We start from the raw sequence: 20995 nt of genomic DNA on the forward strand, positions 1-20995 counted from the left end.
ATTCCAGTCTTTTTATTTTATAGTAATTTTCGATGCAGCACTTATTCCTTTTATTCATCTTATATGCAACAGATTGTTCCTAATTTATAATATCGAAAAAATGGTTAATTTAAGTATTATTTAAATCGGAATCTACAAATATTTACGTATTACAAAGTGAATATCGAGGTTCAAATTTCCATTGACCGGGAGCAACACATGGAATTGGGCACAGCTTCCGGCCCTAATTTCCTATTAGCCCTGTCGATTGCATAATCATCTTGAATTCTAATTAATTAAATGGTCCCTTATTTAGTTGTTTGTTGATGCTTTCTTTTTCCTGTCTGCTAATCAACAGGAGGCCAAGAAGTTAAGAGGAGACAGAGTGCGAGCGGGACAGCATCCAAACAAAAGGCATAACAGCCCTGTCTTTCACTTCGCTCTCTCCGGCTCTCTGGCTCTCCCATCGAGAGTGTCAAATTCAAGGTCGCCCCCAGTGCTATACTACAAAGCGTATAGCTGAATAAAACCTCCTCTCACACCATTCGAGTGAAAGAGCGCATATTCAGCGTGTGAGCAGGAGAACAAGACTGCGAGAGAGCGGCTTGGAAAGAGCCCCATGTTTTTAGTTCCTCAGTTTGTCAGCGTATGCCCTGCCATGCGGATGTGCTCGCGGATTGATTTTAACTCGAAGTCCGGCTCCGTTTTCGTGTTTTAACGTAAGTCCCGTACGAGGGAAGTGGAATTCGACTCCGTTTGTTCGGTTATGTTTTGCGCGGTTTTCGAAAAAGTGAAAGAAATAAAGAAATTTAAAAAGCGGGGGAGGCTTATATGATACATAGCTAACGGTATTTATGTGCAAACAGCAAGATAAAAATGTGGCTGCTAGAAAAGTAAAGCCCGGTACTTTGCTAGATAAAAGCCAACGCCAATAAGTCCTAAAGACCACCAAAAATTAAATTTTGACACAATAATATTTTGGCAACAACAAATAGGAAAGTCAAATTCAAACGGTTAAACAAAATGAAAGCCTGCAAATAACAAAAATAAGTCTAAAACAAAAATAAAGAGCAAAAGCAAACGCAAATAAGAGAATAGAGAGAAATATTTATTATTTGCTTATAAGGCCAAACTAAATATTTGCCGCCGGCAAATGTTTAAAAGGTGTTAAGTGTTTCGTGGGAGTGAAGTTTTTAAACAGGAAAAATAAATCAAATAAATATTCAATGGTGTATAAGTGAGTGCAAGTAGATGAGCAACATGTGTGTGTTTTAAAGTGTTTAAAGAGATCGAGAAAAAGCCCCAAAAGTTCTTTGACAGCGATATCGAAAAATTCCAATATGTGGCGTCAGATCCTGTTTATTTTACCCACCCTGATACAGGGGGTCCAGCGCTACGATCAGAGCCCCCTCGATGCGAGTCCGTACTATCGCAGCGGCGGCGGACTAATGGCCAGTTCTGGGACCGAACTGGATGGACTGCCCCATCACAATCGCTGCGAGCCCATCACCATATCGATCTGCAAGAACATACCCTATAACATGACCATTATGCCGAATCTTATTGGCCATACCAAGCAGGAGGAGGCGGGTCTGGAGGTCCATCAGTTTGCTCCGCTTGTGAAGATCGGCTGCAGCGATGACCTCCAGTTGTTCTTATGTTCCTTGTACGTACCGGTCTGTACAATTTTGGAGCGACCCATTCCGCCCTGTCGATCTCTCTGCGAATCGGCGCGGGTATGTGAAAAGTTGATGAAAACCTACAACTTCAACTGGCCGGAAAATCTGGAGTGCTCCAAGTTTCCCGTCCATGGAGGCGAGGATTTGTGCGTGGCGGAGAATACCACATCCTCGGCCTCCACGGCGGCCACGCCCACAAGGAGTGTGGCTAAGGTCACCACCCGTAAACACCAGACGGGCGTAGAAAGTCCGCACCGAAACATCGGATTCGTCTGCCCCGTGCAACTGAAAACGCCGCTGGGCATGGGCTATGAACTAAAAGTTGGCGGAAAGGTAAGTTCTTTAATAAAAATAAAATCACTAAAAAGCTCAGAATTTATTGCATTAAGTATTATGATTAAATATGATATGATCATGACTAAAGTTAAAAACAAGTTCGATAATCATCCGTCGGGGGAGCACAAACTTTTGACCATGACAAAACTAAAAACGAAGTTACACACGAATGTTTTTAGAATGCTTATGCTAAAATGTACTAAATGTATGCTTTATGTATGAGTAAGTGAGTATTTCGTTTATTTGTGGAACTTAATATGCCACATTTTTGTTGGCCCCATGTAGGTCAATGATTTTTTTATGTCTTCATTTGAACTTCAGACTCAATTTGTAGAGCAGCGTAGAAGTAGGGAAAAAATGCATATCCTGTTGCGCCGAGAAAACAATTTCCAACCACCAGGGAAAACAGCAGGAGGTCCTTGGCAGGCCAGGAATAACGAGAAGAAGGAGAGAAGACCGACGAGCCCGCATTCTACCTGCCCGCAACTCACAAAAGATGGTTAACAGCGGCAGGTAGATCGTTTTTTTTTTTTGGCTTCGGTTGAGGAAAGGTAAACCAGTTCTTTTTGGAGTTGTGTAATTTGTAATGCCTGCTTAAAAGTATTCCCGAAAAGAAGTAACAAAAAATGTAACATGAACCATAGAATGTTTAATAACTTGAACTGAGGGTCAGCCTGTTGCATTTTCACGTTCTTTAATTTATTTTCCACCCGTTTCTCTTAGCAGCTTTTTTTCGGGTTATTAAGCCCCTCAGCAGACTGATTTTCCACGATTTATTTTCTGTTGGTTTTGGATGAGTGATGATCATCATATATGTATGTGTTTCCAATGTGTTCATCGTTTTCTATTTTTAGCCGTCACTCTGTTGTTGCCGGCTGCCATAAGTAAAGCGCATTAAATACTTCGAGGCAGGATAATTCACACTTCCCTTAGTGTCTGGATATCTGGCGGATACATGTGTATCTCTTAGCTACTTTAGCATTGCGATTCCTCGTTGTTTTTTCTTCTTTGGTCTCACTCGCTTTTTCTTGATTGGTCTCGTTTTTCTTGGCTGTGTGTCATCAGTTCCTCTTGAAGGCCTTGCTGCCTTCTTTCCATCCCCATATCATCATGGCTGTCAGCATCTTTGGTTTAGCCGGAGTCCCCAGACCCCGTGCTTAAATGCCTTTTGAGAGCTGCGTGCGAAATTTAGCAGCTTGTTTGCCTGGATTGCATTTGGCCCACATCACGATTGTCTGTAAGAGTATCTGCAAATGAATCCGTATCTGTATCTCTGTGTGTTTTGGCCCTGTTTGCCGTGCTTTATGAGCTAGATAGGTCTCTTTGTCTGCTAATGATAATGACGCCGTGTGAGAGCGTGAATTAATGCTTATTGGATAGATAATGATCCGACCATATAAACATATAATAGCCATGTCAGAAACTAGTGGTATTTACAAGCGTTTCACAACGGCTCCACAGGTACGAGTTAAAGTTATTTTCAGATAAGAAATTAGTCGAAATCACAATTGTAATCTTTATGATTAATGGACAAAGAATTATATTTGTACCCAGAGAAATATAGATTTATATTAAAAGAGACTGTTACTAAAAGTAATCCTTTGAAACCGAGCTATGAAAACACAATAATATTTGTTTTACACTACAGAATAAGACCATTAAATTGTCGATTAGCTATTTCATCTCGAATGCCTAAAATAACATTATTGCCCGACACCTTTGAATGATTTAACCCAAAGGCAACTCCTAACATGTTCCCTAAAGTCAGCAGAGTATATTAAATATTAATTCCATTCATCTAGGCTAATTTTTCAATTTTCCTCTTTGATATTTCCCGATTGGCTTGTCAGCCAGACCTTTTTGACTAAATTAACCAGTCACTCTCGTTGAAATTCGTGGCAACAAAAATCTGGCATACAAAATATGTAATTTTGCAAATCAATTACCCAAACCAAAGGGCAAAACACAGCCGGATGAATTACAGTGAGAAATGCCGAATGGAATTAGTTGAAAATTCCCTCAGTCTGTGCTGAAATAATCATAGGCGAAAACCCGTAGGGCATGACACAACTCAACCCTTTTGCCGCATTTCACAGTCCTTTTTCTTGGCCTTTTCCTGCCCCGAATCCATTATGCAAAGGCTGTGGTGCGGGGTGGGAAAATCTGTTTTCCTTCTGAAAGGAAACTGAGTGGAAAGCCAGCAGTCATAAGAGGGCACAATCAATTACGGATTCGTTCACAATTAAAAGTCCTGGTCGGGTGCGAGTCTCCGCTGCGGATGAATCAATTTAGGGCCTACAAATAATCCCCAAATCGGTCTGATTCTCTTTCACTTCACCCCTCTAAATGCGTCGAAAGCGTTCTAAATGAGGCTTTTAATGGATTTACGATTTCCTAAACAACCAAACTGAAATCCTTCCCGCCTTTCCGCAAACTAAACTGTTGTCCTTTCGCGCTCTTTGATTTATTTTGATTTATTTTCGGCTGCCATGGGTTAGGCGGTGTTTGCAATCGGGGCACGGGCATTCTGGATCAAAGTGGGCGTTGGATGGCATTCGTCTGGTTGCCCAGTTGTCTACACATGTAGCCATCAATCGGACATTGCCCCAACGGTAATCTGTTTGCTCTGAAAAGGTTTTGACGTCATCTAATGGTATACGTTTCGATGGAATTCGACACGGAAAAGGGATAATGATGGCCGGAAGTAAATGGGAAGCTCAGAAGGATATTGAAGATATGAACACAAATATCAATGATTTTTCGTTGGGAAAATACAGACACTCAAACAGCTGAGCTGAATAGTAATTTCGAAACAATTGACAGAATGAACAAAAATCGAAAGGATCAGTACAGATTTAACCGCTATATGTGTGTTACATCAGAATATTTGTTATAACACAATACTATAAAATACGATTTCTGAAGGGATCAATCGATTAATTTTTTGTTGATCATAGTATATTTGCATGGAGTCTTATATCAGTTCTACATTAAAAATCAATACAAAACAAACTTGCATAAAAAAACAGAACCTTTTTCTTAAAAAAAAAAACCTTAACGAAATCCCTAAACTACTCGACTTATATTTATTGTCCGCGCCACTTTTATACTCCGGCAGTTATCGACATCATTAGCAGCAGCTCATCAGCAACAATTCACCGTTAAGCCGTGGGATAATCTCTCATTGGGTTTTCCACCCAACCTTCTTGTGTTTCCCTCTGCTATCTGTGCAATTTATCCCTTAATTTTTGACTTAATATATGTACCAAACTATGGTAGAGGCTTTTGTTGTTTTTGCCATGTCGGTTTTCTCCATTAAAACTATAATCCACTTTATATTTCACGCTTGAGCTGTTCAATTTATAACCAATAAATGTTAAGCCGATGACGATTATTTATTTATTTTAACACGTATCTCGTTTCCCCCCAACGATGCGTGGAGAAAATGCAACAAAAGCGTTTTCAACTCAATTAATTTGATGGGGAAAGGGAAAATCTACTTCCGGCTACTTAAGCACAGACAAACAATGATACAGGAAGTGGGCGGCAGGAAAGCTAGCGTGTCCCTGTAAATCCATAAAAATGACCATAGAATCGGCAAGCAATTTATCCCCACACGCTCTTCTGCCCGCCACATCTTTTGTTAGCTTGCCTGGTCCAAAGCGATAAGGACAACAAAATCGTTTTGTCTAACGCAAGCCAATGTCCTGCAGGACATTGTAACTGTATACGATGAAAAGGCGAAAACCAGTTAGCCCTGTGACAACCAAGAACGAAAGTAAAAGCTCAAAAATAAAATATTTACCAAGAAACTATTAATATTTTCATTCATTCGTACACTTGAGACTTCAGACCCACACAGAAAACGCTTTCGAGCTGAAGTTACAAATCGTAGATTGACAACAGTCCCCGTGCTCCGATTTTTATGACACAACTTTTGAGCCGCCCACAGAAGTTGATTTTGATTTGATATATATACATATATTTTCAAGCTCCATCCATTGAATTTGATTTGGAACTGCTAACGCTTTTACTTTCGGCTGACAGCGGACCAGTAAACATGTTTAAATATTTAATTACTGCTAGCCGTTTAATGACAGTCCATTTGGCGGCCGGCACAATCCATTTACCATTTGCCTTAATAACTCTGGCTAACCGCACCCCAAAAATGCAATTCACAATTCAGTTGTCACCTCTAACGGCTCCCCAAAATGCACTTTTTTGTTTCTATTTTACGTTTACTAAATCTAAACGTTGTGCAGTTGGCTATTTTGTGTTCGCTGCAATTTGAATGCAGCATAAAAAGTATCTTGAATATCTGGCAACGAAATGTTCAGTTTTTATTTCTGGCTTATTTTAAAGTAAAACAAGAAATAAAAATTGTTACATTTTTCAAAAAATTGTGAGTTAGTTGAAAGTCGTTCGGTTTATTCGTTTTTATATCTCTTCATAACGTCATTCAAAGAAAATCCTAGTTAGGCACAATATCTATAAGTAAATATGTATACAATGTTTCTTCCGAAAAAACTTGTATTTGCTTTTTAATTTTCGCAAAACTTTTCTGTTTCCCTTAGAGCGATTTTCGCTTTTGTCGGATGAACTAGAGCATGAAACTGAAACACATATTCGCCCATATTGTTTGTCCCTTTTAATCAGAGAACTAACGCCCCGTGTGCTGAACTAAGCCCCCACAAAAGCCCCTCAATGCGAACCTACATCGGTGCCATTCACATCTTTTTGTTAGGCTCTTGCCACAGGATTCTTTCAATGAAGTGGCTTTCATTTGCACCTATGTGCACCGCAGTGCTCCACTTTGCGAAAAGTCCACCCTCTTCAGACCATACAAAATTTGACACAATTAAAAACAAAAGGAGAACGAACACAAATGTCAACCTCAGAGGGAGTTTTTTTTTTCGTCTTCTGTTGTTTGCTGTCTGTTTTGCTGTTTTGCATTGTTCTGTGAAGCGCTGCGCCATTTTGCGATGGCAAAAGGCATCTTACAGATACTTCAGATACCCCCAGATTTAGATCCAGATACATTATGCAGGACTGGGGCCCGCCGTATGTAAGCCAGTCTGTCTGATGAATTTATAATGCCCATTGTCTGTTTGGGCCCAGACAATGGGCAAACAAAAGTAAAACCGAAGGAGCCATAACTTCTTTGCAAATAAACTGAAATATTTGGGTCCCGCCAAAGATGGCTGACTGACATACTAAGTGGACCCTTTCCCAGAGGCCAATAAACCTCAATATTTTTAGATTGGAAATGGAACTCCTTGGAGCTACAAATTGGCTTCGTCTGTTGGAAGTCAGTTAACACCTCGCATACCCGACACAAGACTTAATTAAAAACTCAACTGAAATGGGCAAAAAAAAGGAAGCCACGCAGGCGCTCAAAGTCCACAGATGGAAAGGCTGAAAACGAGTTTGTTGGGGACAAAAAATAAAACGGGCAAACCGAAAAGGCAAATCATAAATTTTATGCTCCAACTGAGTGAGGAAAGGAGGAGCAGTCGCACAAACCCGTCCTGTTTGCATGTAGGTTGAATCGTACCTATATGTAAGGCATATATGTTATATAGTATATATGGCAATGAGAAGAAAACAAAGTTGTTAAATATTTACGGTGCATCGGATGATCAAAGAGGGATTCATTAGAAAGGATTGCCGTGTTTCAAGATATAAAGATAATGTTCTGCTGTAATCCTTTGCGCAATGGCCAAAACACACTCATAAAACGAGCCAATAAAATGGGAATGGCTTTGGAACAGGAAGTATAAATTAAAAAACCGCAGTAAACAATTAAGATCTGTGTTGGTTGGATCGTCTAACGAAACCAAGTGCATTACAGCAAATTATTGGAACTAATCAAGTTTCCGAATTTAAGTTTCGATGGTAGTCTTTTACTTTTTATTGCATACTATTTCATTTGAAAACATACGATAAATATGATTTGATATGATGTAAGAACAGCGTCTATAGATCAATATCAATTAAGAAATAAATATCCCAGCCTACGTGGCTCACTTATCAAAACCCCCACTTCAACACGCGATTAACGATAATCATCTGAAATTCTCCACTTTTTCTAAGTTGGGTAACACTCCTCTGTGAAAAACTTGCCACATCCAAATAGAGAAAGTTCTGTGCAACATGTAGGAAGAAAAAAGTAAAACGATTCTGGAATGTCAAGCAAGCAAAAATCATTCAATTAACGTTAAACCCGCTCCCGCCCCCAAAAACTGGCATGGCAGTATGTTGGAAAACTGCGCAAACAGCCATTAGTTAGATATAATTTAGCTCTGTAGTTATGGCCATAATGCAGCTACTTAAATGCAACTCAAATCTGTGGGCCAGTGCGGGGGCTCTTGGCGGATGCTTTACTCAAAAATGCTGACAGTGGCTATTAATTAAAGTGCAGACACTCCACGGAACTGTGTGCGGAGATCCAGATGAGCAGCTGAAGACCGGGGACAACTACAAATGGATAACGATCGGTGTTTTCTGCGGGGGAAACGGGGTCTTCAGCAGCCATAACAAGGCATCTGTAATCATCTTCAATCATAACACAGACATTCAGGCACGCACACAGCCATTTGAAGTTATGTATCTGTGTGTGCCACTAATGAACCAACTTAAAATTGTCATAACTGTAAATCATCTCGGACTTGTGGAGCGTGCATATGTGGAGCAATCAGTTAAGACCCTCGAGAAGACAAAGCCATGTGGTCGTAGGCGTGGGTTGGTATATAATCAAAATTAATACAAAAATGCGGCATTTTATGTAATATAGTTTTTATTGTAGGAACCTTTAGGTATAGATCAAGGGTCAAGATTTCCAACTGTTAAGAGTAAAGATAGATAACCTTGGTGATGATGGGCACCACCACGCTGCTAAAGATAATTATAAAACTGCGTCCTGTTCAACTAAAAGCCAAGAGTCAAGTTGGCCCAACGAAAACGGCCAAATGATGGCCAGCTATGCTTTTGGCCATTGGACATCTGATGTCTGACTGATGTTCGGATCAATCATGCGACATTTGGCGACTTAAATTGGATTGTCGCGTTAATTACAATGGGGGAATCGGAATGGGAACAGGCGAAGGATGATGAGCATTCATCCTGATTTCCCCTCTTATGACGAATCGCATGGCCAGCAATGATTTGTAATACGCCTGGATATATGTTTACGGCAGAGCCAAATTGCGTTTGGGAGATAATTTACAGCTTTCCTTACACACTCTTCCTCGGCTTCCTGACATTACGTGAAATGAAATTTCCCTTTTTTGACAAGTGGAAATTGTTTTCTTTTTTTTTTTGACTCCATTTTCATGGGTATGTGCGTTGCTATCGAGATTTGCGTGACGCGTCACAAAACTTCGATTGTTCCGAATGGCATGGGAAGGTCTCTTTTGATTTATGTCGGAGCCATAAAAACTAGTTCCCATTTTGCCGGAGAACGAAGGTTTCGGGATGTGGAGCTGTGGAGCTGGGGCGTTGTTCACATTACAGTGAGAAATTCGGTGTAATTTGGCGCATGTTTTTAGCTAAACGCTTCTTATCAGGCAAATTGGTTGATTGGCTGTGTGGCAGGAGAAAATAGAGCTTTGCATGTTGATGAATTTTTGGCGTGTGCGTCGTCTAAATCGTGACCAAATTGTGTTGGGTTTACGAGCACGGTCTACGGATCCACATTTGTGCATGTTTTTGTCGGATAAAATACCCCAAGACACGAAAGATTCGCTTTTTTTTGGGAGTGGGTGAATAAGTCAAATGTTTTGCGAGCCCCATGAAATGTGGAAAAGGTTATTTATGTGCCGAAATGAAAGTTGAGAATAAATGGTTATATGGGTCAGGACTAAGGGGAAAATTAGGTGGATAAGTCAGGGAAAATGTGGAAGTTCTTGGATGTGGATTTTGAATGACTCTATTATGAAAATGATGGGAATTTACATATTTTTATGGAAAATATACAAACCGTTGTTTTAAATTAATTTTAATTTGTGTAAGGTGTTTGATACGAAACTGATTTTTCTCACTGCAATCTCCAACTGGTTGTTAGGCAAGGCAAACCAATTGAAATATTCACATACACACGGGCCTCAAAAACTCAATCTCTGGCAATCAATTAGATGCCTCTTCTTCTGGCCAAGCAGGAGAATAGCAAAAAAAAATCATTTTTCATGCAATTAAAAGCGAAGCAGAGTCCCAGCTTTAATTGAATAACAAAAGCAAGTACAGAATTGCAGCAGCACACAAAAAATTGTCGTAAAAATCGTACGGCCCAGCCCATCGGGAGATGTCGATAGCACGAGATGCCGGCCAGTCCCTCTGACACGTGTCTCAAAGTAAAGTTTAATTTAATTAAAATCTCTGTATTCACTTCGAGGGAGATTGGCACAGGGACCGAGTCCCCCTGCAGATCATCTGCAGCACGCATACCGGACAAGCAAACACAATCAGAGCACCTGCAGATACTGGTTGAAGTTGCAGCCTCAGCATCCATCTGACTCTGTATCTGGATCTGGGAAATCGGTCTGGAGTGTCCCATCTCGGGCTTAAAAATACTTAAAGTGCGGTGTGATAAAAAAAAGAAACTAGCCCGCATGACAGCTTTTAAGGGTCTTTTGACTGGTTCTTCAGGTTGTAAGGTGGGAATGTTCGATATTGGCGCTGTTTGATTGAAGGCAGTTACACATCACATAGGACAGATGTCTTGTGAGATATGTACACCACTAAGAAGAAATATAGTTTTTAAATAACGAAATAATATTGTGTTCAACTGGATTTGAGGTACAAAATTATTGTTGTGTGCGCATTCATTTTTATATATATTTATAATTATATATAATATATATATTCAATATTATATTTCATTTTACCCATACATTTATATATTTTAATTCTTTTTTGACATATACTAGGGTATTTAGAACTGACCATCTGTGTGCAATAAAAGATTTTCTTATTCAAAACCCTCGATATTCTAGAACCCTAGCTCAGTCAATCTAGCACACATTTACTCACTTCCCTTTCGCTTGCATAGCAGGTGAGCAAACAATCAAGCAGAATGCTGATTTTTTTCAAACATCCGTTGCAGACTGGACATATTTTTGTGGTCATATGTGGCCATATGTGTATGTGTACCCCACCTGCTCTCACCTGGGTCCCCCCACCTGGCTAAATGCAACGTCAGCTCCTTGGGCTTATGCATAACCAGCATTGCATGTTGGCCACCTGTCAATGCATCGAGTGAAAATTGCTGGCCATGTCAGGGAGCCGAGGACCTTATATGGCTGGCCGGCATAACGCCTATGGCCATCGAACTATTACCAGAGCATTATTATAATGCCGAGCCAAAAGCAAGCCAACCCGAATCGAGCCATTAATAGCTGTGGTCTATATGGTGTGCCACTTTTTGTGCGAAAAGATTTACAATTAAAGTTGGCGATTAAATTGTTGCGATAGCCTTGCCTCGATTACCAATATGCCTTGCTTCGATTATATTATTTGCAGAGTGAAAGCCCCCGACTCGGACTCAAACTCAATCGATGGCTATCTGAGCCGATAGATCGATCTGAGCACATTTATCTTGGGCATTGGCTCGTAAGTGTAACTTTTAGTGCGTAATTTATGGCCATTGCTCTGCCTGTGAGTTTATCTTGAAAGGAAATTTGCTCGGCGATAAAACGATAAACGATAAGCGCGCTTACTGCTTTTGGTGTGTCCGAAGTGGGCGGTTAGGGGGCGGCATGGCCACCAAATCAATTTGCCACAGCTAATATGGGTTAAATGCCATGATTTCTATTTTTTGCGATATCGAATTACAACACTAGCAGTTATTTAGCACATTTATGTGCCGTTATAATGGCATGGCTCAAAATATGGGTATCCGCTTTGAAGGTGAAATGAATGCCGCTTTAATAGCTCCTGATGGTTGAAAATTGCTTTTTAGGTTTGGCTGGCACTTAGATTTAGGTGTTTAGGCGCTTTTATTCTGGTCCCGTACTATTTTATTGTTGAGAAATAATGGCTTATGGTTGTAATCAGGCCATTTCAGCAGTTGGTTACCTTTTATCGATTTGCCTATTCGGGTACCGCTGATAATTGAATTAAGAAACAGTTTTTAAATCTTTTTTTGTTTTTATTTTTAATTACCATTATTAAAGAATAATGTGATTTTCTGCAACAACTGTAGTTAAAGTGATTTTAATAAATTATATGCTAGCAGCAGAATGTTTCTGGTATATACTTCCGCGGTACAGTTTTCCTCTCCTTGACATCCAGATTAGGTACACTTAAGTACTCACTTGAAGGCTTGGCTAGCAGTCACTAGTCCACTTCTCTGATAGCCACTTCCTATGAGCCGTTGGCCCCACAGAATGCCAGCCCCATCATTTATAACTGTCAACAGTTTTTGTGGCCCAAACGGGCCAAGTAAATGCAGAAAAAAGCAAACTGCACACATCTAATATTTAAGCCATCAGCGTAGTCGGCAATTGCCACTCGACTGCAGCGAAGACCACCCCTTCACATCATCCTGGCCACGTTAGCTAGACAAACAAATTATGGCTACTGTCAATAGACAAGAGTTTCTAAGCCCAGACGGTGGAAAAACCAACCAAACAAGTCCAACAGGAAAGGGGCAGAATGGAGGTGAGAGATGCACCCACAGTTGCTGCAGTTGGACATTTGACTGATGTCTGGAGAGGAAAAGAGGCGATTTCGGCTGCAGTTTTTCTTCTTTTTACCATTCTCCACAGCCCCTTGACAAACTGTGAAAATTGCCAGCGGGCAATTGGTAACTTGCAACAGCAAATCAGCGACTGTGCAACATGTTGAACTTCTCGCCAAATTGCAAATTCTAAGCCAACTCAATAATTGCTATACCAAAACGAAAAAGAAAAACAAATCGCCTGCGTTTTTCTTTTCCATTTATCCAAAATGTTTTTTATTTTATCAATTTTTTTTATTGTTCAGTTTATCGCCGCAGGACAATTTACAAAAAGATATTCAGGCCAAGCCAACAAGTTTGTCTGGATTTTATTTTTAGTTTTCATATTCTGCAGCAGTTTTTCTGTTCTCGCTAAATTATTTTACTGTATTTTTGTGTATATCTATTTTTCCTGTTTGTTGCTAAATATTTGTCTATTCTTTATTGTTTTGCAGACAAAGCTCATGGCAAGCAAAATGGCAGTGTTTTATGTTAAAGTGGCTTAAAATTTTAGATAGATTGGACAGGCTTTTTAGAAATGTTATATTTCATATAAATATGAAAAGGCTTTAAGTATTTTTTAGTTATGTAGGTAAAGGCTATGAGGAGCTTAATAGATCGTTTGCTATATAAAAACTTAATCTAAAAGTTCTTTAAAGTGTTTAAATCGCATTGTTTAAATTCGCATTATGACAAACGGGTGATAACTTACTTTAAAAACATTTTCGTATTTTTCACCTTTACTGAATTATTTAAAACTAATTAAATATATATGTCCAATGCATTGAATTGTTATTTCATGATAAAAAGTTTCAGCAGATTAAATTTGAAATATAATGATTTATTTTGGAACCATTTGAACCTCGGTGTACAGTTTCTGTTGTTTTCCTGTAGACAAAACTGCAATTTGCATTTGACGAATGGCCAGACAATGAAAAAGCTGACTGGAGTTAAGTGGAAATCGCAGTCGGCCGCTTGAAGCGTATCGCCGAAAATAAAGGGCGCCGGCCCCAAGACACGCCCACAGCTCCACCCGCCCTCCTTTGACTCCTCGAATAGTGCGCTGTATTGCATTCGCTGGCATAATTAAAAACGTGCTAAGCGTTTTAACGATTCTTGGACACCGATGGCCGATCTACTGTCCCTTTTCCTCCCTCAGCTTTTGTCTCCTTCGTTTCAACTTTTCCGTCTCCTTCTGTAGCCCCGACTTTTGTCTATAGCCAACGATGATATGCTGGTTTGAAGTGCTTTATACACACGATGAGAGCCAGCAGGGCATAGAATAAATGTTCAATTCAGTGCTGCCCTCTTTGTCTGTTTTGTTGTTCCATCTCTTTCACGCTGTTCCATCTTTCTTACATTTTTGTTTATTTATTATCCATTTTTTTCCTTTTTTTTTTAATTTTCGTTCTTCAATGGTTTTAAAACTGAATTTCCAGCTTCAGATTTGTTAATTTTTACACTGAAAAAAACAGGTTAAAATTAAACTAGTAAAATAAATGTTGTGCAAAGTTTCCTTTAAATATTTTCGATCATAAGGGACATAATTTTCCGCATCTATTTGTGAAACGAATTAAGTTTAAATTATTTTCGCAATATTCAGAATTTTGTTGGTCTCTAGTGTTTATGCCACCGTTAAATGGGCGGAAAGGGCCATGATGAGGCAGCCTGCAGCCACTACGGGAAGTGCTCTAATGAGATGAGACTCGGACCCTGGCGCTGCGAATGCCCCCCAGGCAGCTGTATTGCATGGCTTTTATTTTTTTTAATTACGAAAATTGGATTTTTATGTTGACGGCAGGATGGGGGAATCCGAAATACAAGAGGGGCTGCGGCTAAAAACACTTGACATGCTTGGTGACGATGAGTGGCCACCAGGTTCACAACCACATGCAGCATTCAATTCTCCGCTCCCATTTCACATTTCTCATTCAACTGCAAATGAGAGTGTTGAGGTCTGCAGCCAGCATAGTGGACCATTTGATTTTTTATCTCCGGCTTAATTGAGTTGGTGGGGTGACTGGGGAGCCAGCACCATCCCCTCCGGCAACCCTCTAATGAAATTAGGTTAAAGCGGTTGTAAATAGGTGAGCATAAGAAAAACAGATGCCGGGGAAACGAACTCACGTTTTATTTTTCTCCACCGCCTGAATAAGTGATTTGGTTCAGCGATATCAGCATGTGTACAAAATTACAGTCGACTCCGTTGGAGTGTCCACTTCATGCCCCTGGCACCAGCAGTGGGTTAAGACCTGGGTGAAAGCATCGAGAATGCTTCACCGCAATTGCCGGTCATCTGGATTGGGGGGCGGTCTGGCTGAACGAGCTGGTTAAAATGCTAATGATAGGATAGGTTTCTCGATCCGCGAAGGAAAGTCGGTTGGTTAACAGATCGTAACTTTGAGAGCTCTAGATTTCGTGATGAAATTTTCTACGCCTTTGGTTAGCTTAAACTTAAAATTGCCATATAAAATCGGGGTATATTGTTTTGTAAATATTTTAATGTTCTCCTGATGAAACCATCAAATTTTTAGTATTCTGCTTTTTTATATATTAATAAATCATACAAAAATTTAAAATTTTACAGCGATTATTGGCATTATTGCTAAACCCATTTTATCACCCTTTTCGTCACCTCTTTAGAGCACACACAAACACAAGTCGAACCGCTTAATTATGTGGAAACTTAAAACTTGTCGTGCTGGGCTGCTTCCTGTTACGAAATCAAAAGCGATTACCGGCCAATTGTTGCAACTTCAAACCCGCACTTTCCCGCTCCTTACCCCACAAAAAACAAAATTAAAACAAGAACAATGTGAGCTTGGTGTCTGGCTGTTTATTTACCACATATCATATCGTGTTTCGCAACCGGCAAGCCCAACCACAATGTGTGCCATGATGATACGTGGGCTCTCCACTTCTCAGATTTTCTCCCTTCGGTTAGTTGTCACCCTGGCAATGACAACCACTTTCAGCTCCTGGTGGTGCAGCTCATCATCTTAGCCCTGTTAGTGAATGGCGCCCAACGTGTGGGACCCGTACCCGTTTCCCTTCAGCAGCAGATACGCCACCACTACTTCCACTTTGCAGATCCATCTTCATAATGAAACGTGTCAATTTACATGAAAATGATTTTTCTCATCTCCCTAGCAAAGTGGCAACGTGTTCTTAAGCAACCCATTAGGGGCTTTCCTACCGCTTCACTTCCCTACCGCCTCTGATTCAGCTCTTTAAGTGTTTTTTACGGCACGCTCAAACTTTTTATGGCTGCCTGCATCCTGTGATGACTCTCACGGACTGCGAGGAGAATTCTTCTCTTGTTTATTATTTAAAGCAAATTATCAAAATGCTTTTGCATATCGTAAAAAAGGATTTTTATGTTGTACATCATTAAGCATAATAATCCTGCCACTGATGTAGGACCTTCCTCCGAGGGAGGAATGAGTTCTTTTTATGGCTACTAATTTTTAAGCTGATTAAAAGCCATCAAACTGAAATCAGGAATCTTTTTGAGTGATTGTATCCCTTGCTCAAGGTGCACGGAATACTGATGAGCCAAGAGCTTCGCTTGACTGTGTAATCGTAAAATGTTTAAGGCTTTTTCGAAGGGGAGATCAATGGCGACGGATAGTGCATTTCGTATTCCACCAACTGTGTAAAAAACTTGAAGTGCAACCCTAAAAAATTATTTGTTTGTTTATTAATTTCAAAGTTTTTCAATTAAGATGTGATAATATTGATTATTTTTTAATTATATATAATTGAAGCCTATGTGAATAACTTACTAAATTACTTTTTTTACTCTGTTTCTTTTAGGTAAGTCTACAAGTCCTGAATTTTCGACTTTAAACCCAAATTGCAAGCTCGCATTGCTTTAGCATTCATCAAGTGTGAGTAACGAAATTATTTTCAAATCCATGTGAGGCACACTAACTCAACCCTAATTCTGAGTACCCAGTCCTGGGCATCAGAGCTGCCAAAAACTTTCGCCTAAAGCCAATTGCCGAAAAGTTTTCTCCAGAGGGTTTGGACCTAAGTTGAGTGGAGATCGGAGCCCGAAAAAGGGTCAGCCATAAATATGCAAATAATTCGACGAGCCAAGTGTCGCACTCAGTTAGTTGGAATCCTAATAAAAAGTTTTATGGAGTCTTACCTGTAAGTCCTTTAACTTAACCCCTGTCAGGTGATTTGGAGAGTGAACCCTGTGGCAAAAGTTTTTGGTTTCCATTATCTGCAATGAGCCAGACGCACAATTGGTATTTTTATTTTGGCTAGCAATTACCAAAAACCAAAATTCTCTTCGAGTTGTCAAAAGTTTGGCTTCCCCTATATATGCATGTTTTCAGATGGCAAAGGTTTTTCATCTGTTCGGGATTGTCTTCGGTTGAACAAATTTGAAACAAACATTTTCTTGATTCTTTGTCAGAACTTCCGCAGCCCTATTTTATATATTTTTGTGTATTTCGACCATCCATTGTGGCAGGTGATGCGCGGTTCTAGTTTCGGGAATTTTGGTGGAATTGCGGAAAATAACCATTTTTGTCTATTCTAATTTTCCTATTTTTTTTTTCGTTGGAATGGCTTAATTTACTTTTCATGGAACGGAATATCCACAAAGCAAACAAAACACAGTCTCCTTTTTTTATTTTCCTGTGCTTTGTTATGCGAACCATTGACTTTTATATCCAGAGATGTGGAGAACCCGAACCTCATCGAAAAAGAGCCGAATTGAAGTTTTTCTACTGCCATTTTGTGTTTCGTACTTTTGGCTGGCACTGTTCACGCTCAAGTGAAGCGATGTTGTTTTTAGCTATTGCCTATAAATTTTCCTGTGGTCGTCGGTCTACGGGGAATGAATGGGATTTCGGGTTGAGTCAGTGTTTGCAGGGGGAGGCGTGTTTTGGGGTTTCGGTATCGGTATTTTTGGTGCCATTTTTGGAGCAGCCATCCGTTCATCCATTCTTCTCCTGCTTTTTTCCACCCCTGTTTTCTCAGTTCACTCTTTCGTGTATAGGTGCGTTGGGCAACGCATTTTTGCATGCTCCATCCGCCACGCCCCAAAAACACCTACCACGCCCCCATCCAACCCACGATCCTATGTGTTGACAAATGGCTTAAAGTTTTCGGTCATGGGTCGCGTCTAGGGTAAGCTGCCTTTAATTTGAGGCAATTTGGGGGACCAGAAAAGATAGCATAGAAAAGAGAACCGAGGAAAACTAATGTCTTCAGTAGAAAAGTGAAAAACAAGTGCGTCTGAGTTGTCATGTTTTTTTGTATGCACTTTTTATGTCTTAGCTAGAGTAACTTTTTTATACACTTTTTATTTTTTTTTTTTTTACTTTTTATTTCTATGTGTAAAATGAGGTCTTTAAAATGTGGATAAACAAATTAAAGTCATTTAATAAAATATAAATATTAATTTATGCATTTTTAAGAACTATTTTAAAACGGTGCCTATCCCATCTCATAGGATTCTACCCTCATCTCCGATTTAAAATAATTTATGTAATAGAGAGATGAGGCAATTAATCAAACCTCAAAGACGATAGCTTCAGATTTATTTAAACACTCGCCTGTCCAAGTTGAAGTCCTTTAGCCAGTCCCAACATTATTTTCAGGCCAATTTATTTATCGTCTATCAGTACTCTATCTTATTGAAAAGCAGAACCTTTAAGCCCCGCCAGCGATGACTGATAAATGTGGCCTGCGAGCGGCATTCACAATGGATTCAATGCCAAATGCTGAATCACTTCCCCAGGAACTCCATTCCGAGTCCCGTTCCCCGTGGTCCAGCAGCATTTCCCGGATCAGGAGTAGGGCTTGAAAAGCGTTTCCGAGCGGCAGGTTGGGCCTTCATTAGCAGATAGTTTTCCATGGACGCAAAGCATTTTCCAGCAATTGAATATCCAGAGAGCCACACAAAGCATTTGAATGTTGGTCGGCATATCGACGTTTTTTATTTTCCCTCTTTATTCGCTGTTGTTGCTGTTCAAGCGGAAATAAATGAGACTGACAGGCTTTTGACGCAATTTGACGCAGTTTCTGTATTTTATTTTGTGTTCCCTTTTTATATTGAATAATATTGAAATCATTTATCAGCCGGGACAAAAGAAATTGAGAAATGAGGCATGGGTCACTGAGGAATACGCGAAATCAATGGGAGATTTTGTTGTGTGTTTTACTCAATTTTGTCTGTTTTCCTACCAGTTATCACAGTGCAAAAAACACACTTTTATAATAAATTAAAATAAATGCTACATAAAAAGTCGGCGGCTTTATATTAGTTTGGTGCTCCCGCCACGGGAGGCACAGTCATTGTCCAGCATCGCGGTAAAAAAAATGGAGAACTTTTGTACAAACAACTTTTCCATGGTAGTCGTATTACCAATGCGATTATATCAAGTCCGAAAATTAATCAAAGCATTTCGGTTTAACTCCGGATTGCATTCACTAAATTGAATCGGCTTAAACTTTTTAAGGTACTCAAAGAGAAGCTGGACGTGTGTGTCGGAAAAGGTTTCGGGAAAAAATCTAAAGTTAAGAAAATAATGTCAATCGATGTAATGGTTAAGCGGAACAGAGCAATAAATTGGCTAAATGATTTATGAATATTTAAAATAGTATTTTATTCGCCATTTAAATAGCTTGGATTGTATTACAAATTTTTAAAGTCTATTTTATATGACAATATTTTGTACTTATATCTCATCTCACATAATTGCAATTGTGAATTTGTGTGCATAAAAACTAGTGTAATATTAGCTTAACCAAATTAGTAAGCAGCAGCAATTGATTTGATTGTCCAGAAACACAAGGCGAGTCTAATGAAAGCCTAATGAAATTCAGTTTCAGGAATTCGACTAGTGAGCTCTAACATATATCGTACATCAATGCTTTGCCCTTAAGCTCATCAATTACGGACTTTTGTACCATGGATAGTCATGTTCAAATGGTGGAACCGAGCAAGCCCGCATAGATAATTAGGCTAACCTCACCAGAAATTTGCAAAAGCGAGCCGGGTGGAGGGGGAAAATTGGTAGGGAGTTGGAGCGGCATAGCCTCTTGATCCAGAGAATTCTGCTGGGCTGTCATCGATCCGAACACGGTTGAAATAAATACGAAATCATTTGTATATTTCCCGGAGTTTCGTAGTTTGTGTTTGCCGTGCTGAAACATTTATCGCTGTCGCTGGGTTAGACAGTCTGGGGAAAAGGGCCAGGGACCTGGACAATGCGGATGCGGACATGGCAAATGGTCCGGCAGGAGAGATGAGTCCGATGATTCCGATGAGCCTGCCGCTGAGCAGCTAAAACTTCCCCACGGGCCAGTCGGTTTTGTTTAGACTGCAAACTGTGAGATAAATTGTGGCGTATATCTGTATCTGTATCCAAGCGAGGCATCTGCAGTAAAATGCAGAGCCATGCACTGAAAAAAACCGCCTCTAATTTTCAAAAAAGAAATATATCCAATATCCAAAAACAAACTAGTTAATTTTCATAATTTGCGTAAAATGAAATGGAGCTTAAGTAAAAAATTCCATTAAATTAAGATGGAAAATAATACGTTTTAAATGAAAGGTTATTCACTTAAAAGAATTCAATATTTTTTTGGTTGGAGCCATCGTAGCATTTCGAATAATTTTCTAGTGTGCAGAGTCAAAACCCCTCACTCCATGGTTGATTACAAAGCGTTGGGAAGCGTACTGAGAAATGGAAATGCACTGTTGCATCCACGAATCCACTATAGCCCATCGGTATAACCCATCTAGCCCATCCTCATTCCTCAATACCCTTCCCCCCCGTCTAAACGTCATCGTTTAAAGTGTTAAAATAAAAGCAAAAAAGCACTGGACCCTGTTCATCTGGCTGGGGTTTTGTGTGAAAAATTATGGCAGCTGACTGTGAAAAATTGTTGCAAATAGTTTTCCGTAAATGTTTTTTATTTCGCTCCTCTTCTGTCGATAGTGGCGGCTTTTAGTTAATGCGCACTCGGCTTAGAGCATCCAACGTCAAGTGGTTTTGGTTTATCGGGTCTGGAATGAGGAATATGGGGATTTATGTTGGAAAGCAGAGATTATGCAGCTAGCATCGATGGGATCGATGTCAGTCGATGAGAAGTGCACAAGTGCCTGACATTCGCGTTTCGAGTGCGAAGGTTTTGTATCTGACAGTTTGCAGTGCGCGCTGGGAAGCATTCAGTATTCTCAATTTGTACGTGATATTATAACTGAAAGTTATCTATTCTGTAAAACGGTGGCTGCAGGGAGCCACCTAGCCATGTTGATTGA

General features: G+C 39.9%; 1 protein-coding gene across 1 annotated transcript in view; it reads left to right on the forward strand.

Moving 5' to 3' along the window:
* The first annotated feature begins 625 nt into the window (after window positions 1-625).
* Window positions 626-20995, forward strand: part of LOC6605658 (frizzled) — an 88089-nt gene continuing 67719 nt past the window's right edge. Inside the window, exon 1 of the mRNA XM_002030440.2 lies at window positions 626-1991. Coding sequence (XP_002030476.1) covers window positions 1320-1991 — 672 coding nt within the window. The 5' untranslated portion in view covers window positions 626-1319. The remainder of the gene's footprint in view (window positions 1992-20995) is intronic.

This window comes from Drosophila sechellia, chromosome 3L, assembly GCF_004382195.2.
Source record: "Drosophila sechellia strain sech25 chromosome 3L, ASM438219v1, whole genome shotgun sequence".
Classification (NCBI taxonomy): Eukaryota; Metazoa; Arthropoda; class Insecta; order Diptera; family Drosophilidae; genus Drosophila; species Drosophila sechellia.